This window comes from Nanorana parkeri, unplaced genomic scaffold, assembly GCF_000935625.1.
Source record: "Nanorana parkeri isolate BGI_ZX_2015 unplaced genomic scaffold, ASM93562v1 scaffold25, whole genome shotgun sequence".
Classification (NCBI taxonomy): Eukaryota; Metazoa; Chordata; class Amphibia; order Anura; family Dicroglossidae; genus Nanorana; species Nanorana parkeri.
In genome coordinates, this window is record NW_017306293.1 from 51,308 (window position 1) to 72,960 (window position 21,653).

The window sequence follows — 21,653 nt, forward strand, 5'->3', positions numbered from 1 at the left end:
TGCATCAGAACCAGAGGCTGAAACAATTTCTCATCATGTACTAGAATCATTCTCTGATGAAAGGGAGGGGTGAGGTAGAAATATAGAGAATTTGGGTGATTAGGGAAGGGGGGAGGAGGAGAGAGGGGGGTGGGACGAAAGGGAGGTAGGATCATGTCGAATTTAGCAGAGTGGCAATTCAGTTGAAAATAGGAAGTGTAAAAGCAGTCAGTGCATATGCTGCTCCATTTAACCCCTATGCCTTCAGTAATTACCTTCCTTCATTAGCTTTCTATAATGACCCAGGGTCAGCAGGGGTTATTACGGCTAGATAAGGAGTCGTCTTATATGCCAGCCAACAGGCCCAAGTCTTTGAGAGACGTTCCTTCTGATCTATGCGTGTAAGTTCCTCTAGGCAGTAGGTCTGCTCAATTTTGTCAAGCCATTCCAGTAGGGAAAGGGGGGGTAACTCGTTTTCCATTTAGCCGAACAACTGATTTATTGATGCCTATGAGGGTCGTGTCACGATATATGCATAGTACGTCACTCTATCATTAATCCCTAGGTCATGAAATGTCACATTTGGTTGGGCTCCAAGATTTTCCAAAAAAGGGAGTCTGGCATCTGGATCTTCATCAGTGAACTGAACCAATTTACCCCCTTTCTTCAAAACCCGTAGGGCTTCCAACACCATTTTTTGAGCCTGCTCCTTTCCTAAGCGCAAGAGAGAGTCAGAGGTCCCTTTATCCAAGACAAGCGATACACTACCAGAAAGAAAACTATGGAGATGAGTAACATCACTTTCTAAATATTCCAGATGGGAATCTTGATGCGCAGGCACTATGGGTGTTTCAGTTGTAAGTTTTTTTCTCATAGCAAGAATTGCAGGAGCGGAGTTATCAATGCAGGATATTAGAAGTGGAAGCTGAGAGTCACGAAATAAACCTTTTCCAACATCTGAAGTGCCACAACCCAAATCCAGCACACGTATTGGTGACCCAGTGTGCTTATCCGGAGCAATTTCATTAATAAGGGAGAACAGGAAATCTTTCAGATGTACATACCCAAAGAACCAGTCAAAATGTGAAAATCCATTATAGCAATTATTTGAGTAAATATTATCCCAAGTTCTACTATCACCCATACTGTTTCGAAGACTTTCTAATAAAAAAAAAAAAGAGAGAGAGAGAAAAAGTTATGAGACAAAAGTTTATTAACATAACACTATACATTATGTTAAAGTGGACCTGAACTGAAAATGTGAACATTTGCTAGGTTTGGTTGCAGGGAACATCTGAGTGTTAATTTTGCGTAAACAGTGCCCTGGAAAATGTTGTATGCTAGTTTGGAGGAGGAATTCTAGAGAAATGCTGTCCCTGGTGTGCGAGTGTGTCTAAGCACTCCTGTGCATCCAGCCTTAACGTTGTGCATCTGCAGTGTGAATCAAAGACACTGCTTAGAGCAGAGGTGGGTAAATCGTTTTCGAGGAGGGGGGCACAATATAGGAAACCAGGCTGTGGAGGACTGAACCGATTAACAAATGGTATTACGCTATGCACTGACCATGCATTACAGTGTGGCAGGTGCATTGCATTGCAGTGGGGTGGAAAATAAGTACTGCATGCAACACACGCAGGTGCGTTGTACGGTACCGGGCATTATTTGCTGCTGGCCTGGAAATTACACATACCAATAATATGTTCTTCACTTATACGGTACCGTGCAGTATTTGCTGCTGGGCTGGAAACTACACATACCAATAATATGTTCTCCCCTTATAGGTTATATGACACATCTAGTGCGTGCCTTACAAGAAAATGATCTCAGCTTTTTCTAAAGCTTCTATTAAGCTATGTGCCCAAAAGAGACAAATAGAAGGCACAGGCTAGTCATCAGTATGGCCTATAGAATTCATGCAGCTTATCTTTGTGTTAAGACAGAATGGTGGAGGCAGGGCTTTGCTTCCTCTCCAGCAAGAAGAACAGCACATACCTAACCCATAGCTTGTGAGATTAGCAGTCACAAGCACAGTGACCTGGGATTCAGACTGTTGACATGGCTGTAGGCGCAGAGGTGCCTAGGTAATCTCATACCAAGAAGTTCACTTTTGCTACTTTTCAGAAGGAATTCAAGACAAAATAAAAACATTTTTAGGGTGATTTAGGTACAATTACAATTTCTAGATATTCCCTATGACAGAGAAAATTTTCAGATTTTAAGTTCAGGTCCACTTTAGGAGTTTGGAACCTATAGATAAGACCTCTAATACTGACTGACTGCTGTTACTACTTTAAATGTTCTCTTCTCCCCATTTACTTCTCTTTCTTGGCAATTCTGCAATCTGCCTAAAATATACATTTCTGGAATTTACTTATCATAATTGTAAGCCATTTAATGATATATTTAAGTAATAAGCACCATGGGGAAAAAAAATATAAAAACTTTTCAGTCTCTGTAAGTTATGCAAACATCTCCAATAATAAAGTCTTACCAACCTCCCTTCTCGTTGGTGCCGGCATCTGTCCCAAAATATTGTGCTCTAGGCTGGCGAAAAATTAACCACAGGCGGTGAAGTCTGAACATGTTCAATAATGGAGTGGAGACTGATCTGTCATGAAAGGGTACAAATATATTAAAATGTTTGTACACTGCTTTTAACTTTGGAGCCTTATTAGAAATCTTGACGTTTATGTTGTGTACAGGACACCAGGAATGGGTCCTGGATGGACGGTATATCCCTCCCTTGTTTAGGTGGTGGTCCCGTTAAAGTCATTTGTATTCAGAGCCTCCATCCCTGACTACAGCCAGTTCTGGTAATGAAAGGGTTAAACCACCAGCCAGAGGGTGTGTTAAAAAGGAACAGGAAGCCAGTCAGTCTGGCTGTGTGGAGTGTTTGTAACAGGACACATGGCTATGTGTGTTAAGCTGTGGAATACAGTCTGCCGAGACACTGCGTCCATATTGGAACCCTCTGTGCGCAGGCTGGGACTCTAACCCTGAGGCTGGGACTTAGTATACAGGCGCTGAGCCAAAGTCTTGTGTTTGCTGAATATAAGCCATTTACTTTGACTGTTTGTGGAAATGAATAAAAGTTTGTGGTCTGATACGGCTGGCTACGGGTCATATCTGCCCTGAATATTACAGTTGCCATCCCTCTACTTTGTATCGCAGTCCCAAATGTGTGTTGGGATGCACCGCAATTTCGGCTGCTGAAACACATCGGTCGAAAATGGCACTTTGAGCAAAATGCCGAAAAGTACCAGCTTTCAGCCAAAATTGTGGAGCATCCAGCAGGGAGGAGAAAAACTGTTAGGAGGCTGAGTGGAGCCGGGAGAGCACTGTCATCATTATAACAGCAGGGCAAGCTCTCCTCCCACTCAGCCTCCTGTGACCGATCAAGATGGAGAGCATTGTGGGAGCAGAGACAGTTGTAAGCTGTCACAGGAGGCCGAGCTGGGAGTGCAGGGAGTTAGCTGTCAAAATAAACCAAGCTCTCCTCCCTGCACTGCCCGCTCTGCATCCTCTCACAGTGAGTCAGGATGAAGAGTGGATAATTGGGCACACAGTAAACATACTGTCCTCAATTATTTACAAGCAGTCAGCGATCACTGACTGCTTGTAAATAATTGAGGACAGTATGTTTACTGTGTGCCCAATTATGAATGAACAGGAAGTGCTCTACATCACTTCCTATTCATTCATGCATGATTGTGGACATAGTAAACATTATCTCCACAAGTTATGAATGAACAGGAACCCTCAGTATAGAGGATTCCCATTCATTCATAACCGGGGATGCAGAAAAAGAGATTGAGGATTCTGTGTCCTCAATCTTTTTCTACTTTACAAGGGAAATATCAGGGGTTTGTTTAGACCCCTGACATTTTCCATAACCCCTGACAGTAAAGTAAAAAAATATAAATTATCAAAACAGCTGGTTACCCCACCCAGTACGAAATGTAGCCGCAGCTTCACTGGATAAATGCCTGTGCTTTTTTTTTTTTTCACATTCTTTATTTATAAGCAAAAGGGTACATTACAGAAAACTTACACACATAAGCCATGGCCTGGCATAAGATCGCATATACAGAACCATCGGATAAATGAAAACAGCAATGATAGAGCAGGCATGGGCATATCAATTATCTACCTAAGGTCTGACCACTTATTCTCACCTGTACCCTTAAGGTATTTCGTATATATTACAAAACTAAGGATTAAACACATATAATATAAGCTCGTCCCTGAAGCGGAGTGGACAGTCCCAAACACATGAACTCCAGAAAAAAAGCTGAAAAAAAAGGGGAGACAAACGTCACAACATACAGCAGAGAGTGACAGAAGGAAGGGTGACACATAAACATATCCCTGGCCATTGGAAGATCCCGACTCACCGACACAGAGCACCTATAGCCCCTCAGGCTCAGGTCCAGAAAATAGAGTAGTGATCAGCATCCCCATCAAAAACTCACTCCTGACACACTTGAGAACTCAAATGAATCCCTGAACTGGAACCACACGGCTCAAGTAGCTATGAACTTGTTCAGAGACCCACGCAGCAAGGAGGTCAGGTCTTCCATCAGTTTGATCTCCACCGGTCACGCCCACATCTCTACAGAAGGCGATCAGGTCTGCTTCCAAAGAGCCGGCATACATGCCCGGTGAATCAATAAAAAGAGTGCTCATAACTTTTCTGTGAGATCGGGGCCAGGTGGAGGAGAAACACAGAGGGGGTAAAAGACAGCAATTTGTGAACTTAAAGCACTCCAGACCCGCATGGGAGGGGCAGTCATATTTTGAATCTGGGTCACTGGTATCCATTGTCTCACATCTCTAAACTGGTAGTCTGGTATGGGCAGAGGTCACAAAATCCCTGGCTAGTGGTTTTATGCAGGCCTGGAGGAAAATGCAGATTCCCAACCAATGGCACTAGGGGCGAGGGCGAGGGTAGCACCAAGCCCACCGTCTGCATCATGGCATGAACCAACGGGTTCAACCAATATGAAAGCAGCATTTTAGGAGAGATGCAGAGAATACCTTGCAAAGGTAACCCGCAATCTTCATTTTCCAAAGCCACCCATAATTTATATCTAAAATTACAGTACCAATCCACCAGTACGGACAGGTGGGCAGCTTTATAATACTGATTTATAATAATACCAGGAAAGCTCAGGCCACCCGCCCCACTAGATCTGGACAAGAGCTGATGCCGCAAGTAGGCCCATTTATTCGTCCACAGAAATGTGAGAAAGCGGGAGCGCAACTGTCAGCGAAATGCAGTAGGGACATTTATGGGAAGCGTCTGGAGAAGGTACTGTAATCTAGGTATAATTATCATTTTTAAAATGTTATTGTGACCCATCCATGTAAAAAAACGCAGGGCAATCCCAGGAATTCAACTCCCAAATAATACATTTCTGGATCGGGATGAAGTGCAACAAAAACATCCTTACGAATATCAAACGGGCATAGAAATTCTCAGGAACTTGATGAGCATCAGCCCACTTGAAACAAGCTTTAAGTCTAGCGAAATGAGCGTCGGAGAGCGAGATGTTCAGTGTGTCAGACTTACTAAAATTCAATTTGAAGTCTGCCAATTGACTGTAAGCCTGCAGGGCATGCATAACATTAAGGTGCCCATACACTTTACAACCCTCGCAAGACTTGTCTTGCGAGGGTTGTAAAGTAATTTATTTTATTTTTTTTAAATATACGATCTGCCCATCTTGGACAGGCAGATCGTACTTGCGATCATTGCATACGATCGCAGGATTTCCCACGATCATACAAGAATCGTGCAGTGTATGGGCACCTTTAGGCAACATGACCTCAGGGAGCAAAAGAGCAGTAAGTCATCAGCGTAGGCTGCAATTTTATGATGGCCGGCACCACATTCAAGGCCCTTGATGTCAGGAGATGTCCGAATCATCCTAAGAAGCGGTTATAAGGCGAGTATACATATGAGGGTAGAGTGTGCAAACCTGATGAGTCCCAGACCCTGTAAATTTAACCGATTAAAACCTGTCCCAAGGTAATTAAGGAGATTGTGGACAAGTGGTTCAATCGCTCAGTAGCAACAAATTATCTATATGCGTGTAATGCAAACAAATCACCCAGGTATATCATAAAGGGAAAATCCAGCAGCCCTCCATTCAACACTGAATCAGTTCATTGACAGTTCATCAGTGGCTACCCGGCTGTCTCCTCTGCTAAAGCTGTGATGGGGCAGTGCTTTATGTCTATGCCTTGATGTAACAAATAAATCACTTTTCTCCAACTTTTTTTTCTCCTTTAACCACTTTCTTGTCCTAAAGCAGCATTCATCTTTGTACCGTTCTTTGCAGCTTTCACATATAAGTGGTCGAGCAGTGCCCACTCCTATGATGCAACCCCCCCTCCACTGCCCCTTGTGCAGGCCCAGATCTGGCACAGTAGGTTCCTCCTGCTGGACCGGAAGGAGATCAGCACACTGCCAGTGGTTTATCAGCCCTTCAGTTACGGAATCCAGGACAAGGGTTGTCACTTTTCAGCTCCTTCTGTGGCTAGAGGAGCTATTGATTCAAAATTGTTAATGTAAATGGTTAAAAGACTAGACATTAGAATAAATTGTCACAGATTGTGGGCATACTGTAGCAGACAGTGGACTTTGAACTTGTTACATGAAGCTAATAACTCTTTGCATATTAATGCTCCAATTACAAACTGCTGGGTGCCCCTAAGACATGTACAAGTATCAAAGGGCCCCAAGAACATATCAGCTTAGAAGCCTACTTCTATCTGGCCCTTCTGAAATATTTTCACTGAAAGCAATCTCTGCTAGTGTACATCATATCCAAGTAAAACTGCCTGGGTTTGGGTCAGAAGATCCTGTGGCTGCAGAGCCCATTATAAAAACAGTCACCACTCTTATGCCAAGTATTTTCCTTTGGGAGTTCATATGCATCTTGAGCAATTACTGAAGCTAGATGCAATATATTAAACCTGTCAGCATGTCATTATCAACTCTTTATTTCAGAAAAGGACAAGTTGGATGAATGAGACCCACTTTCCAACAATTTCACAAACTTGACATTCCTACCTTCCCTAATGCTTAGTGTGTAGTGGCAGTATTTTATATTTTCTTGGCCTAGCTACCAGCAGTTGAGGTGCTTTGTGCTCATGTGTCCAGATAACCCAATTATAGTTTAGGCACGTTTGAAAGTCCAATCCATTTTTAATAGGTTTTTTTTTAAACAGCTGTCAGAAGTGGAATGCTAGTTCCTTATGCTACAGTACAAATGGTGCCCATATACATGCAGAAATCAACACAAAGCTGGCCACACAGAAATCTTGGCCTGTTTAGGAAGAGGCTGAAATTTACAGTAGGTGCTGTTGGCACCCTTCCAGCCTGCATCCCTCAGTGGATTGAAAATCTTCAGTGGAATAGCACTTACAGCTGCTGGTAACTGTCAGAATACAATGAAAATGGGGGATTCCTCAGTCCATGCTCGCAAGCATTGATTAAGGAATCTGTTACATTTTCTTCATTCAGCCCACAGGTTGAAAGATTTAAAAATGTATGGCCAGCTTTAGCATTCTATGGTATCAGTTGACAGCTGCCCACCATTCAACTGGTTTAACACAATAGCAGGATCTCACCATACACTTAAATCTTACTACAATTGTTTGGGCTATAATACAGCACTAACATTCTCACCACACTAGTTGGGGCCCATTTACACAATCATAAAAAAGCAGGTTTGATTTCCCCCACTAATGTAGAGATGCCATTTACTTATAACAGACCAGTTTTCAAAGTATAAGCTTCAAGCATAACTTTCAATAAAAACTCCAACAGGACAGTTTTTATAAGATGTTTATTTATAACAAGGCAGTTACACAATTTGTAAATGTAACATCCACACGGCTCATTATACCATTATTTATAAAAGCAATGCATCATCTAAGTGCAGCCAAGATTAGATTGATACTGCCAACTATATGCCTCTGAACACATCTTTCACAAGTGCCACCATCTTTAAAAGAAGCCTGCTCAAGACTTACGCAGTCCGTATGTGTTGCACGCTAGGGTTACTTACACTGACCTGACTCCTGTAGCAATGTGGAGTTTTGGCATATGAAGCACAGTGGGGAACACAGGTATACAAAACTCCTAATGTGACAGATGACAGATTATATCTTCAGGACAGCAGAGGCAAGTATAATGTTTTCTAGTCTAAGCTGGGCTTATTTTTATAGCCTATGTACAGCCACTTTAACACCTGGAGAATGTTTAGAATATTCAGGCTTAATAGTCTAACAGATTACAAAGTTTCATATAATGGTACTTGCTGTTCCATTAATTAACCTCAAACACCCAGAAGTTCTAAAATGCAAATACGGTCTTTGCTTACAAGCATAATGGTCAGTCTGACCATCTAAAAGAAAGCCAATGGCTGGAGTTTGCCAGCCCTCAACATTAAAAAGCAAAGTCCATCTTGCACCATTCTTTAGGGGCATTACATGTAAGCCTCAAGAGTGCACAAATTGTGTTTAAACTTTAAACCAGTGGGAAGGGTTTACCCAGTGGAAATCATTGCTTTGAGGATCAGTTCCTACAAGTGTCATTTACTAATCCAATGAGTCATTTTACCTTCTACCAGAATACGCCATCAACATGATAGGATGAACTTGATCAGCAACGATACTTGGTATGTTGTGCTATTCAGACGTTGTTCCACACGAATTAAAGGGCCCAAATCATGCCAGGAAAACATGCCCCAAACCATAACACTGCCCCCACCAGCTTGAAGGGTTGTACTCATGCATGTGGGGTGCATGCTTTCATGCTGTTCCCACCAAATTCTCACTCTGCCATCTGCATGATGCAAATGGAAACATGATTCATCAGACTAAATGACTGTTTTCCAATGCTCGACTGTCCAATCCTTGTGTTCCTGTGCGGATTGGAGACGTTTTATCTTAACTGCAGACGGCAAAGGTGTTTGAACTGGCCTTTGGCTTCCATATCCCATACGATGCACATATCCCATACGATGCAGTGTACGGCGAACAGTGCGTTCAGAGATCATTTGAGAGGATCCCCGATTAAGATCTGCAGTAATTTGATGCACTGTTGCCCTACTGTTGTCTTGTACCAGTCTTGCCACTCTCCGTTCTGCCCTAACATTGACTAGTCGCTGACGGCCACAATTCGCACGTTCAGACCCAGATTTCCGGCTGACAGTCCAGTCTTTAAACACTTTAACAACAGCTGCTCTTGAACATTTAACGAATTCTGCTGTTTTGCTGATACTCGCTCCATGTCTCCGAGCGCCAACAATCATCCCACGTTCAAAGGCTGTTAAATCGCGTTGTTTACCCATATCTTCAGAAAAAAAAATCACTACTACTGTCGTGGTAAACAACCTGATTCCCTATTTATAATGGTCTGGCCCTCTAGCAACTTCAGTGCAAAATTATAGCTAATTAGCCTACAAACGTCAGGTGGTCATAATAATCTGGCCACTCAGTGTAGTTAGCCCCCAAAAACAACAACAGATTAAGCTAGAGCACCTGAGCCAAAAGTCTGCACCACAGTCCAGTAGCCATTTCTTGTGTCAAGAGCTAGTTGAGCATACAAAACTGCCCAGCAGCTTTCATTGAAGCATTTCATTCTCACCTCCAACAGCCCTGAAAGAAAACAAATGTTTTAGAAAGATGAGTTTCACAGTTAACCACACAACTAAAGTACTTAGTAAAGTACAACTAAAGTAACAAGATTTAAAGCTAAACAGTGGGAATTGCACAACACCCCTAAATTAATCCTACAGTAACCCACCGCACAAGGTTCAAATGCTTGTTAATTCTAGGGGAAGTGAAGTGTAATACACACCAATTCCTTGCTCTGGCAGGCTCACCTTCTGTTGCTCCAGGTTGTACAGGCCTCATACAATGCAGGACTATAGGCCCTTCATTGTACTTAATCACATGATTGCCAACCAAAGAATCAGAAGAGGCTTTAAGGACCAGTTGCAGAGGAGGCAGCCTAGTGGAGCAAGAAAGTCTAAGCATACTCTTCCCACCTTAAACTAGACATTTAACCGTTGCAGTGTGGGATATTTTTGCAGTCTGAAGCAGGGCTTTAAGCCTAGTGATTACAAGCATTAACAAGCCACTTCACTGGTAGCAAGTTAACACCATGTTTTACTATATTGGATATGCTGATTATAACCACACTAAAAGCATAAGGGCACATTCATAGCTATACATTTTGCAAGTATGCACCTGTGCAGTTTTTATTGATACACAACCACACTACTTCTGCAACACATCTCAGATGCCCAGGTTCCATTGGATTCATACAGGGGAATCAAAACCGGAACAGATGCCCATGGCAACCAACCAGCTTCTATCTTTCAGTTTCAAAGCTTATCTGAACAAACTGAAGAGACGCTGATTGGTTTCTAAGCACAACTGCTCCAGATTTTGATAAATTCCCCCATAGTGTTTGTGAGGATGCACACAGAAGCCTATTAGAAAGGCTTTCATCCATTTGTTTAATGATGTCTGTAGCACTTGTTCTCTAGCAGCACAAGTTAACTCCTTTTAATCCCCTCTGCAAAGTCCACAGAAAGTACCAAACGTACAGCTAAAAATAAAAAAATGTTGCAGCTTACTCCCTAGACTCATATTTGGCCTTTCTCTTTATTTTCATCTGGTGATCCAGCCAATAATCACATTATTCAGACCAACCTATCAGGCAAAAGTGGAAGCCAGGCGAACACTTGGGTTATTCCAGGACGCAAATTAGTGTGTTGCACACAGCGTTTGCTGTGAGGCCCCATTGATAATCAATGGGGTTATATCTGCACAGAAATTGCTGAAAAAAGTTACGGTACCTTTTTTGCAACGTGATTTTCTCAGCCATGAACACCGCACAATCTGTCCAGCGCTACTGGGGTACCATGAGAAAAGAACGGCACCACCAGCTGCGGTGTGCGATTCAGTGACTACACGGCCATCCACGATTGCCACATGGTCACAGCTCTCCCAAGGCCTGGCAGGTGCTTACAATGCTCAGCTTTGATTTATGAAAAAACCTTTATCCCAAAGGGAATACAGATGGTTTCTGCAACTGCTTAAGTGTTACCTGAAGGTCAGCTTTTAATGCACTAGTCACTTCTGTAAATAAATTTGCTAGTCCATCTAAAATCACCCCCTCCACAGAGCAACAGTGTGACTGTCCAAGGCCTCATTCACACCAGAACGCACTGCAACCACAACCTCCGGCCGCAAAGCAATCAGCCGCATGGGATCACAAGGCACACTGTGCCTGCGGTCCGATCATGCTTGCCCCTTGCGGCCGACCGCATTGCTGCCGGAGGGCGTGGCTACAGTGCCATTCACTTAAATAAACCGCCATACCCCCTCCTGCCCCACAAAAAAAAGTGAGCTAGCTGCAATGCGTTCTGGCCAGAACTGGGCCGGAAACGCACTGCATCTGGTGTGAACAAGGCCTAAGGCTGGCTATGCTGCACCTCCATTGAGTGGAGCCACCCTAGGACAGTAAGTGTTACTGGCCAGACCACCAAGTGAAAATAAAAGGAAAAAAGTCCCAAAAAAATGCAGGCTTGTTAAAGTGCCAATACATAAAATGTTTTTTTTGGGTTTAGATACACTTTAAAGCTGAACACCAGGAAGAAACTATTCCCCTTGCCCTCCCCCATTTGATATGCAAATACATTTTATTGATGCCCATCCTAGGTCTGGCTGCTTCCTTCAGTGACTCACTTTTATTCAACCTGTAGAGTACTGTAAGCATTAACCTACAGTGCTGAGACAGCCATTCAGAAGACATCTGGTGTACAAGACATGCTGTGAATGGAGGGTCAGAGGTGAACAAGACTCCTCTCGCCCAATCACAATCCATCTTAGAGCATGTATAATTACAAGACATTTTCTGAATGCAGTACAGGCTAAAAGGGAGTTTCCACCCATACACAGGAGCGGTCTCACCTGGGTCAGGCACCAATAGAGATGCTCGTATATACAAAGCAAATGTAAAATAGTTTCATCAGAGAAGAAAGCTCTGAAACCCACCAACACCAGTGCTAATGCAAGATTTTATCGGTGTTTCCCACGTAGGAGTTCTGGCTCACTTCCTACTCAATGCCACCAGACAGCAAAGGCCGAGGAAGTTTATAAAGGCCCAGCGCTGGTCTTCTCACCTACAGACAGAAGTCCCTGAACTGCTGCCGCTTGTCCCAGCGATTGAGGATAGAACCAGCTCATAAAGGAGCTGGCACCGAAGACATAGCACCGGGAATACTCTACCTCCGTACATTACACACAGGGGTACGGACAACGCCCAGCGTGCCAAGAAATGGAGGATCAATCAAAGCCCAACACGATCCCTCTGCCCCAACCACCCATCCGCCACACTCACCTTCCACCACGATCAGAGAACGAAAGGGGGCACGTTCAGCCCTTTTATAGCAATCTTAACCGCGCCCACTTCTACAACACCGCCAATGATTGGCGAAATGAGAACGAGGCTTGGATTAACGGAAACCGGAAGTGGCTTCGCTGTGGAATGCATGAGGGTTCAGCATGGCTCCAGGAGGAAAAATCAACCGACCAAAGACGGTACTAACGACTACAGGTTTTTTGTACATCTTATGAAGGGGGAGGTGAAACATTTATTAAGGGAAGGGATGCACATGCGGTCCGTGTCAGTATAAAACAACCTACGAGATTCTGGAAATCTGCCTTCTTATTTCTGCCGTCAGGAACAAGAATATAACTAGAACGTGTTTTGACCACTTAATAGGGTTAGCTCACCTTTGGAAAAAAAAACTATGCAGCCCAGAAGCCCATTTAGGTAGCAAACTTTAAGGAATCTTTATTAAAGCAGAACTCTGGACAAATCAAATCCTAACACTTGCAGTGGGGCTACTACACTGCAAGGGTTAAGTTCTCATTTTGTTTAGGGAGCTAAAACACCCAAACTATGATGCCGCCTGGCTCCTAGACCAGTCCCTTTAGGGCCGGTTCACACCACATTCTGCTGTCACTCTCCAGCTTCAGAAGCTGGTGAAGCAGATCTCTGCATCAGCTTCTCTGGGGGTCCCTAGGTGACATTAGGGGTCTTGGAGACGACTGATGTCTCCATAAAGAGGACCTGTCATGTAAATTGGCTATTACATAGGTGGCTTATTAGCTCCCTATGTGATAGCAATAAAGTTAAAGGAGAACTATGGGGTCAGTGTTTTCCCCCATAGTTCTCCTTAGGGTAACGGGAGGACACAAACTAGCGTCCTCCCGTTACCCTAAGCTCAATATACCGCGAGCTACAGCGGAGCGACATCGACGTCGAGATCCGCCCAGCTGCGTGAGTGACAGCTGGCTCTGCCTATCTAGAGGCAGAGCCAGCTGTACCCTCCCCCGTCCGTTCCGCCAGTCAGCGCTGGCAGATCGGAGCGGGGAGAGGGGAATCCAGCCCCTCCCCCTGTCACGGCAGAGAGCCGTGACAGGATCGAGAGGTGAGCGAACCCGGTATGTGTTCTCTCATCTCCCGATCTACTGAGCCGACCTGTGACAGTCTCATTGTCACAGGTCGGCTAGAACTATGAGGTGAGTGGAAATCACTCATCTCATAGTTCTCCTTTAAGTGTAAAAAAAAGAGTAATAAAAAAATTAAAGAAGCAAAAAAAAAACAAATAACGATTGTGTTACATATTGCCGCGAATGTTGGAGTGCAAACAATAATTTTAGGGTCATTAAACAATGATAACACCAATTTTCGGTGTGGTTGTTTTTTGTGATTTTGCATGTGTCCGTAATTTTAATGCCTGACATGTTTGGTGTCTATTTACCCGATGTGACCCCCCATCTTTTATGTTTTACCAAAAATATGGGTAAGAATAAATGTTTTTTTACGTAAACATTTTTTTCCCCAAAATTTATGGTACTTTTTTCATTAAATAGTAAAAAATAAAACCCCCGAGTGGTGCTTATATACCATCAAAAGAAAGCTCTATGTGTCCCTAAAAAATGTTAACATAAATTGCAAGGCTATAGGCCGGTCATGCTGACTGGTGACATTTTTGACTGGTGAGACACCCTAAACTTTTTCAAGCCCTGTAGATATATATAATTACTGTACATAAATATTTGTAATGTTTCCAAATTACTTAAATTGTATATCAAGGTAAAATTAACAAAAAAAATGCAGTACATCTCTGCAATGCTTGCAAGTACAGAAACATACATTTTGTTCTGCCAGAAATTATCTCAGCTCCTAAGTCCTGTTGTGGGCTGAAGACACGCAGCATTTTTGTGGACTGAGTGGTTTCCACTCTGCAATTTGACTTTTGCTAAACTACTCAACCAATCCCACTCTCAGATCTCTATAACATAAAAGCTAATCATTCTGTAGTCCAAGATAAGAACTCAGAGCATTCTTTCATATAACACAAGACATATTCAGGGGACACAGGACAGCTTTGAATTTCTAACAAGATCAACACTTTATTTTGCGCTCATCAAATAGATATAACATTAGGCTTCCAATGGTATATTTAACAGATAAGAGGGGATCATTGTTAGGGTTTACATATATTTAAAATGTCTCCTTTGGTGTGTTCCTGCAGGACTTGCAAAAAAATCTCCTAAAACGGCGACGCTTGATTAGCCGTGAGAAACGGAGGAAACACAAGATAGTTGGAGCCATAGTCGACAAAGAACTAATAACGGTTCATCACCTCAGGAAGAGAAGGTACAGATTTTAAATCTCTATACTAAAATCATAAAGGCAATTTTTGCACCAATGTATTGGTGAGGAACCTTTTCTTTGCTGTACATGCATTTTTCAGACAGCACAAGCACAAAATGCTTCTCCAAGTATGTATGCTAGGCTTACAGAAATGGAATGTATCATGTTTTTAATATATTTTATTCTGTTCTTTACGATGCTGCACATCATTCAACCTGGAAAGGAACATCATCTATCATATTTTCCTAAAAATTAACTTTAAAGGAGAACTATGAGATGAGTGAAAATCACTCATGTTCATAGATCGAGCCGACATGTGACAATGAAACTGTCATACGTTGGCTCAATAGATCGAGAAATGAGCGAAAACATACTGTCACTCGCTCACTTCTCGATCTATCCCTGCAGAGAGCCGTGACTGTCAGTCACGGCTCCCTGCAGGGATTCCCGCCCTCCCCTGTCCGATCCTCTAGTGCTGAGTGGAGGAACAAACGGGAGGGGGCGGGCACAGCTGGCTCTGCCTCTAGATAGGCAGAGCCCGCTGTCAATCACGCAGCTGGGTAGATCTCAACAGTAATGTCAGGATCCGTCCCGGCTGCAGCGGTCTCAGTATGTGGTGAGCTGTAGCTCGCGATATACTGAGCTTTGGGTCACGGGAGGAGGTTAGTATATGTCCTCACGTGACCCTTAAGAGAACTATGGGGAAAAACACTTACACCATAGTTCTCTTAAGTATATTTTATATTTTAAAAAGTATCAAAATATATTGTGTGAAAACATTACGGCTACATCCATTTTATTCTACATGGTCTCTGATCTCAGAAAATCATCACGTTTTGAGGTTTGAAATGGGCTTTCATGTAAAATATGTGTGCTGTAGCACGTGTTCACAAAAATGAAAACATTGATCTGGCACCAAAAGAATTAAGGAAAACCTCTCATTAGAGAGACATAGCAGCCACCATTGTAGTTGCCTGGCTGTCAGACTGACCCCTTTTAATAAATTTATACAAATTTAGCAAACACCAGTTTGGCTTGTAATGTGATAACTGTATTCCCATTAGTTTGAATAACATGTATGCTACAAAACACAATCACCCACTGGTTCTCCTGAAATACAACGTTAGCTTGTAAAAAATATGTTATTAAAATGGCTCAGGCTACAATTACTGTATAAGAGCAATTTAGAAAACCTTATTGTGCTAAATATTCTTTTAATATTGTACAGTGTGGCTCACTGTGTGTGTGCTTGTTTTTTTTTACTTCTAGTTCCAGTGCAAGAGCAAATATCACACTGTCTGGGAAGAAAAAGAGAAAACTGATAAAGCAGCTGCAGAATTCTCAAAAGTCAAAGGAGAAAATGGATGGTAGGTGTTGCTGATTTTTGTCTACACATAGCTGATATTTCTGTTTAAGGGGGAAAGTATAGGGTATTTGTAATGAGCACATATTTTGAGTTAATTAACCACTTGCGGACCTGCCACAGTATATATACAGCCAGTCTGCAGCCCCATTGTTCTGGGAGGACCTAGCTGTACGTCCTCTTGCGTGCACACGGCTGCTGAAGCCACTGCTCCTGCTGTCATCCCGCTGTGCTTACTTTATCCCCCTCTGCCTGGAGTCGGTAAACTACAGCTCCTCATCACAATGCCCCATACTGAGAGAAAATTAAAGTTACACTAAACTCAAGAGTTACATTTTAGAAATGCATTCAAGTACCTTAACTATTTCCAATACTGTAGCTTACTCCTGTGATGTACTATAATCTCATGTTTAGTTTTTTAATTTGTATCAAGACTGTAGTCCATCACGGGAGCGAGCTTGGATCGGTGGCTACTTTACAACACACACAGAGACCATGGGGAACAAAAGTAGCCACCCTCCAGAAGGAAGGACAGTGTCAGCACTAATTCAGAGTAGAACTCTTGGCTCACAAATGGCAGTGAAGGACAAAGTATTCATGCGCAGTAGAGCGGAGGGGGAGAAAACACAATTACAGTAAATGGGGGCTGCCGGGAGCACGTCAGACAGACACCGTGGGACACGAGGAGTCTGCGGTGGATCAGAGAAATGTCCATTTTAATCCTTGCCTGTGACAACTAGGGGCCCTGTCGCTTATATGCAAGCACTACTAGGTCACCACATTTAATGCAGGACTTGAGACAACATCGTTAGCATAGTGTGTGCGTGCCTGTGGTTTTCAAATCACATTTGTGATGTATATTCCTGGCTGCTGCATCACCAGTGCTTAGGTCTTGACTAACTCTCTAAATAAGAATTCTCAACCCTCCATATGAGCTAGATTGAAAGATGGGGGAAGTACATCATCTCACTTTATCTGCTGTTTGTGAATTTTGGGTTGTAAAAAGAGCAAATTCTGCCACACTATTCAAATTACAACTCTGCATAAATGTAAGGAACTGTCTTAAGTTCACCACCTGCTATATTGATAAGCTATGGTCGGTTTGTTTGCTAAAAAAAAATTTCTTTCTTCCTTAGTTGAACCTAGATCTAAACCTCAGAAGGTTTCTCCTAGAATGGAGGTTGAGAGCAACACCACAAAAAAGAAATCCAAGAAATCTCAGCGGGATGTGGAAATGGAAGAGGTGACCCCGGAGACCAGTAACATGGACAATGCAGTTTTGCAGTAAACCTTACTGGACTTAATCTGGACAAAAATGTATCTATTGGAAGTAATTCATTTATCAGAAACTTGTCATGAGGCAAAACTGGATGCTGCCAATGTTGACCACTCCTGGCTGTCATGTGGTCACTCTACCATAAACATTTTGAATCGCTGACCTGGAACAAGTATTCAGATAAGGACATCTGACTTTCCAAATTTGCATACTTGTTCTGAATCTGTAACACAGCAAAAATATTGCAGGCAGTGGGGTTACTAGAGGCAAATAGGTTGTTTAATTTGCAAGGCAACTTTCACATAGCTTAATGAATGCAGCAAAAAATCACTTTGCAAAAAGTACTCAATCATGCGCAAGGAAAATTGGAAAAAGAAACAATTTTTTCCTTCCACATGACTTGATGATGGAAATCAACAGAGCTTCACCTCATTTACTAAGCTAAGAGACAATTCCCTTGCAAAATGAACAGAATATTTGCCTTTAGTAGATTAAACCCAATGAACAACATCTGGGCGACTGGAATTTCCAGAAGGACAGTTATGATAGCCTCTGTATTTCTTCCACAGCAAGCTTATTTATTGTCTTGCCTGTAGGCCTCCCATCTTTGGTACATACATGCTGTCATCAAACAGATCTTCCTCGTATGAGTTCCAAAAGGATTTTATGTACACAGACAAATGGTCCCAGTCTTCTAAATGATCTTGTCCTCATAGATAAAATGCGTCATATTTTTGCATAGATATATTGATTTCATTTGACTGGCTTCCTGTGATTATATGAGCTGCAGAAACTGTACCAGATTGTTCAAGTGTTGTTTCTGTGTTTTTCCATAATATGATGTGCCTTTAGTCTGTTTTTTTAAAATAAACTTTCACATTGCGTACATTTGCAACATCTATGTATATTGCAGTTGGAAGTGTATATTGCAGTTGGAAGTGAAGACAATAGGTGACACAGTATACAACCGTGCGTGCCCGCTAGGGGGCGCGCGCGAGCAGAAAAAAATTGCCGTCTGGAGACGGCAACCCGCAGATGTAGCAGTGCCGTACGTCCGTTTTTTTTACTACGGGCGGACGGCAAGAGGTTAAAGAAGAAGCCTCACCTAGGTATTATTTTTCACATCTCAGTCACCTAACTCCTACAGTGTAAGTTGCTTTTTATCCCATGTTCTGTGTGCAGTAGCAAGTGAGAGACAGATTTTGACAGCTTAGTTGTCTTAATTTCTGACTACCGTTTAGATACTTTTCTGAGTGAACAGTATATACAGATGTACAGGTCATCTTAGTAACTAGGGATGCACCGATACTAGTATCGATATCAGTGCTGATACCGAGTATTTGGGCGAGTACTCGTACTCGCCCAAATGCTCCGATGCCTAGCCCGATACTTCCTGTATCAGGAAGCCGGGCAGTGCGTCATTTCTCGCTGCCCGGTCTCCTGATTGGCCAGGAAGCGGCTCCATGCTCTCTCGTCACTTGTGTTGAGAGAGCATGGAGCCAACTTCCCGGCCAGGCAGCGTGTAATGACGCAGCGCCCGGCACTCTGATTGGGCGGGAAGCCGGCTTCATGCTCCCTCGTCATCTCATGATGGTGCCGGCCAATCAGAAAGCAGGGCGCCGCGTCATTACACGGCGCCCGGCTTCCATGATTGGCCAGCAAGACGGCTCCGGCTGGGTACCTGAGGGAGGGCGCTCCTGGCTGAAGAGGCCCTGGGGGTGACAGGCTGGACATGCCGAGGTGAGAGGGGACAGAGATCCGCACTGCAGAGACATGCTGGATCATATGATTATTATGGGGATTCGTATGGGACAGCTTTCTTGTTAATCGGGAAGCCGGGTGGCGAGACATTGCACGCCACCTGGCTTCCTGAATGGGACTTCTGGTACTCGGTAATTGGTATCGGCGAGTACCAAAAGTATCGGTACTCATACTCGGTACCAAAATACCGATATCGGTGCATCCCTATTAGTAACACACACACACCCCCCTCGATGGACCTGTGTCTTTATTCAATGTAACTATGTATACCCTTTATTTGTATCTGCTGATTGTGCCTTTCAAATCTTCCAGCTGGCCATGTGCCTATGCCGTACCTCGGTGGCTTTCACCCTTGTACTATAAGCTCTTATAACAGAAGGGTCCCCCTGACGGTGCCCTGTACGTGGATACCTGTCATCAACGGCTGATAAGCCACCGATGAAAGCTATTCAAATTCTGTCCCCCAACGCCGCAATTTGACAGCCTCTTCTGCCCTCTCCTTACCGCCCGGAAACTGCTCCAATCTGTTTACCCTCGGATCCCTGCTGCTCTCCCCCGCCTGTATTGGCAGAGGCAGCAGGGATACGAGGAGAAACAGACCGCTGCAACCTGTGTAATATCTACCAATCACTGATCACTCCAGTGTTTGTAAAAAAAACTAAGGACATAGTATGTATTAGGGATGCACCGATATATCGGCCGCCGAAACATATCGGCCGAAAATGGCACTTTTGGCATAATGCCGAAAGAGCCATGTTTCGGCCGATACAGCGCCCAGCGGGGAGAAAAGAAAGTGACAGCCGGCCGAGCGCTGCGGAGGAGAGCACTGTGAGCGGCCGGTGTCTTCTCCCACACCGCTCTGCCGCCTATCACAGTCCGGCAGAGCGGTGTGGGGGCGGAGACAGCGCTGTCATAGGAGGCTGGGCTTTCCTCTCTACACCGCTCGATCAGCCTCCTGTGACAGCGTGTCAGAGAGAAGAGCAAGGTACACACACTCAGCGATCAGTGATCGCTGAGTGTGTGTACATAATTGAGGATATGGTATGTTAACTATATACTCAATTATGAATGAATGGGAGTAATCTACATCACCCCCATTCATTCATAATTGTAGTTATAGTAAACAAACCATGTTATCAATGAACAGGAACACTCTTAGAGGATTCCTGTTCATTGATAACAGGGGACACAGAAAAAGAGATAGAGGACTCTGTGTTCTCAATCTCTTTTTCTATTTTAAAAGGGAAATATCAGGGGTCTGTTTAGACCCCTAATATTTCCCCGAAGCCCCTAAAAGTAAAGTAAAAAAATAAAAATATTTAATAAAAAATGAATTAATAAATATAAAAAAATTAAAAAGTTTATAAAAAATTAAATATTTAAAAAAATTGAAAAAATAAAAAACATTTTCGGTATCGGTTTCGGCCTAACATTTTTTTTTATTTCGGTTTCATTTCGGTTTAAAAATTTCCATTTCCTCTAGTATGTATCCCTAGTTATAAATTAACAGGAAGTGCTATACATCACTTTCTGTTCATTCATGGAGTCTCTGAATGTTTTCTAACCAACAGTTAGAAAACATAATTAAAACAACCCCCCCACACACGTACAATATTGTGCACCATATTTTGGCGTATGCCATGCACATGAGCTGCGTTTTGCTTTGTTAGAACATATCGCAGTGCTTGATTATTTTTTTTATTAACAATTCAACTGTGTGGCATCGCATGGCAAACCGTTTTGACGTATTGCTGTGCATTGTGATACAATGTGTTGCAATTAAATGTATGCCTGCATCATCTTATCACAACAATCGATAATACGAAATCACCTGCGCTCCATGCAGCGTACAGACCTTGAGTAAGAGGTTGGTGCTTGAAGTGACAACACGGATGGCGCCGTGTCAGATACTGTCCATAATAGAAGTCACCAGCACTCGATGATATGTGCAAGAAGTAAAGCACTTTTTATTCAATCGTCACATGCGTCAAACAGCCAACATTTCGGGACCACTATGTCGCCCAGAATAAGGGACCCCGCCGTGGCCCCTAAACTTTTGCTGTTTGACGCATGTGACAATTGAATAAAAAGTGCTTTACTTCTTGCACATATCATCAAGTGCTGGTGACTTCTATTATGGATCTTATCACAACACACACTAACACAGCACCCAAACAGCACTGCAGATCATGTGTTACCACAACACAGATTTGTAACATAAGTTGCTTATTTACAGTTTTACGGTTCTTCATTTTTTTACCGTTCTGCAAAAATGGGCAATTTAAAATTTACAGTTAAAGACGGTTCAGGGGTGTGGAATTCGTATGGTCCGACGCCCGGGACATGTAGTTTCGTGTGCCGGCCAAGTAGTTTTTTCACTGTTTTAGCCCTGCTACGGACGGCGAGAGCGGCGCTGCGAGCGGGGGGCGTGGACCGGCGAGAGCGACGCTGCGAGCGGGGGGCGTGGATCGTCGAGAGCGGGGGGCGTGGCCCGAAGCGTGCAGCGCGGGGCCGGATCG

The 21,653-nt window shown here is 43.3% G+C and overlaps 2 protein-coding genes across 2 annotated transcripts; one reads left to right on the top strand and one right to left on the bottom strand.

Annotated features, from left to right (window-relative positions):
* Nucleotides 1–487: 487 nt before the first annotated feature.
* METTL12 (methyltransferase like 12) lies at nucleotides 488–4,635 on the bottom strand. The gene is made up of 3 exons (XM_018564832.1): nucleotides 4,535–4,635; nucleotides 2,475–2,587; nucleotides 488–1,140 (listed from the first exon to the last, which is right to left on the bottom strand). The coding sequence occupies exons 1-3, from the start codon at nucleotides 4,633–4,635 to the stop codon at nucleotides 488–490; spliced, it is 867 nt and encodes a 288-aa protein (XP_018420334.1).
* Nucleotides 4,636–12,526: 7,891 nt separating this feature from the next.
* CUNH11orf98 (chromosome unknown C11orf98 homolog) lies at nucleotides 12,527–17,402 on the top strand. The gene is made up of 4 exons (XM_018565274.1): nucleotides 12,527–12,606; nucleotides 14,613–14,737; nucleotides 16,004–16,101; nucleotides 17,234–17,402. The coding sequence occupies exons 1-4, from the start codon at nucleotides 12,571–12,573 to the stop codon at nucleotides 17,383–17,385; spliced, it is 411 nt and encodes a 136-aa protein (XP_018420776.1). The 5' UTR covers nucleotides 12,527–12,570; the 3' UTR covers nucleotides 17,386–17,402.
* The last annotated feature ends 4,251 nt before the right edge of the window (nucleotides 17,403–21,653 follow it).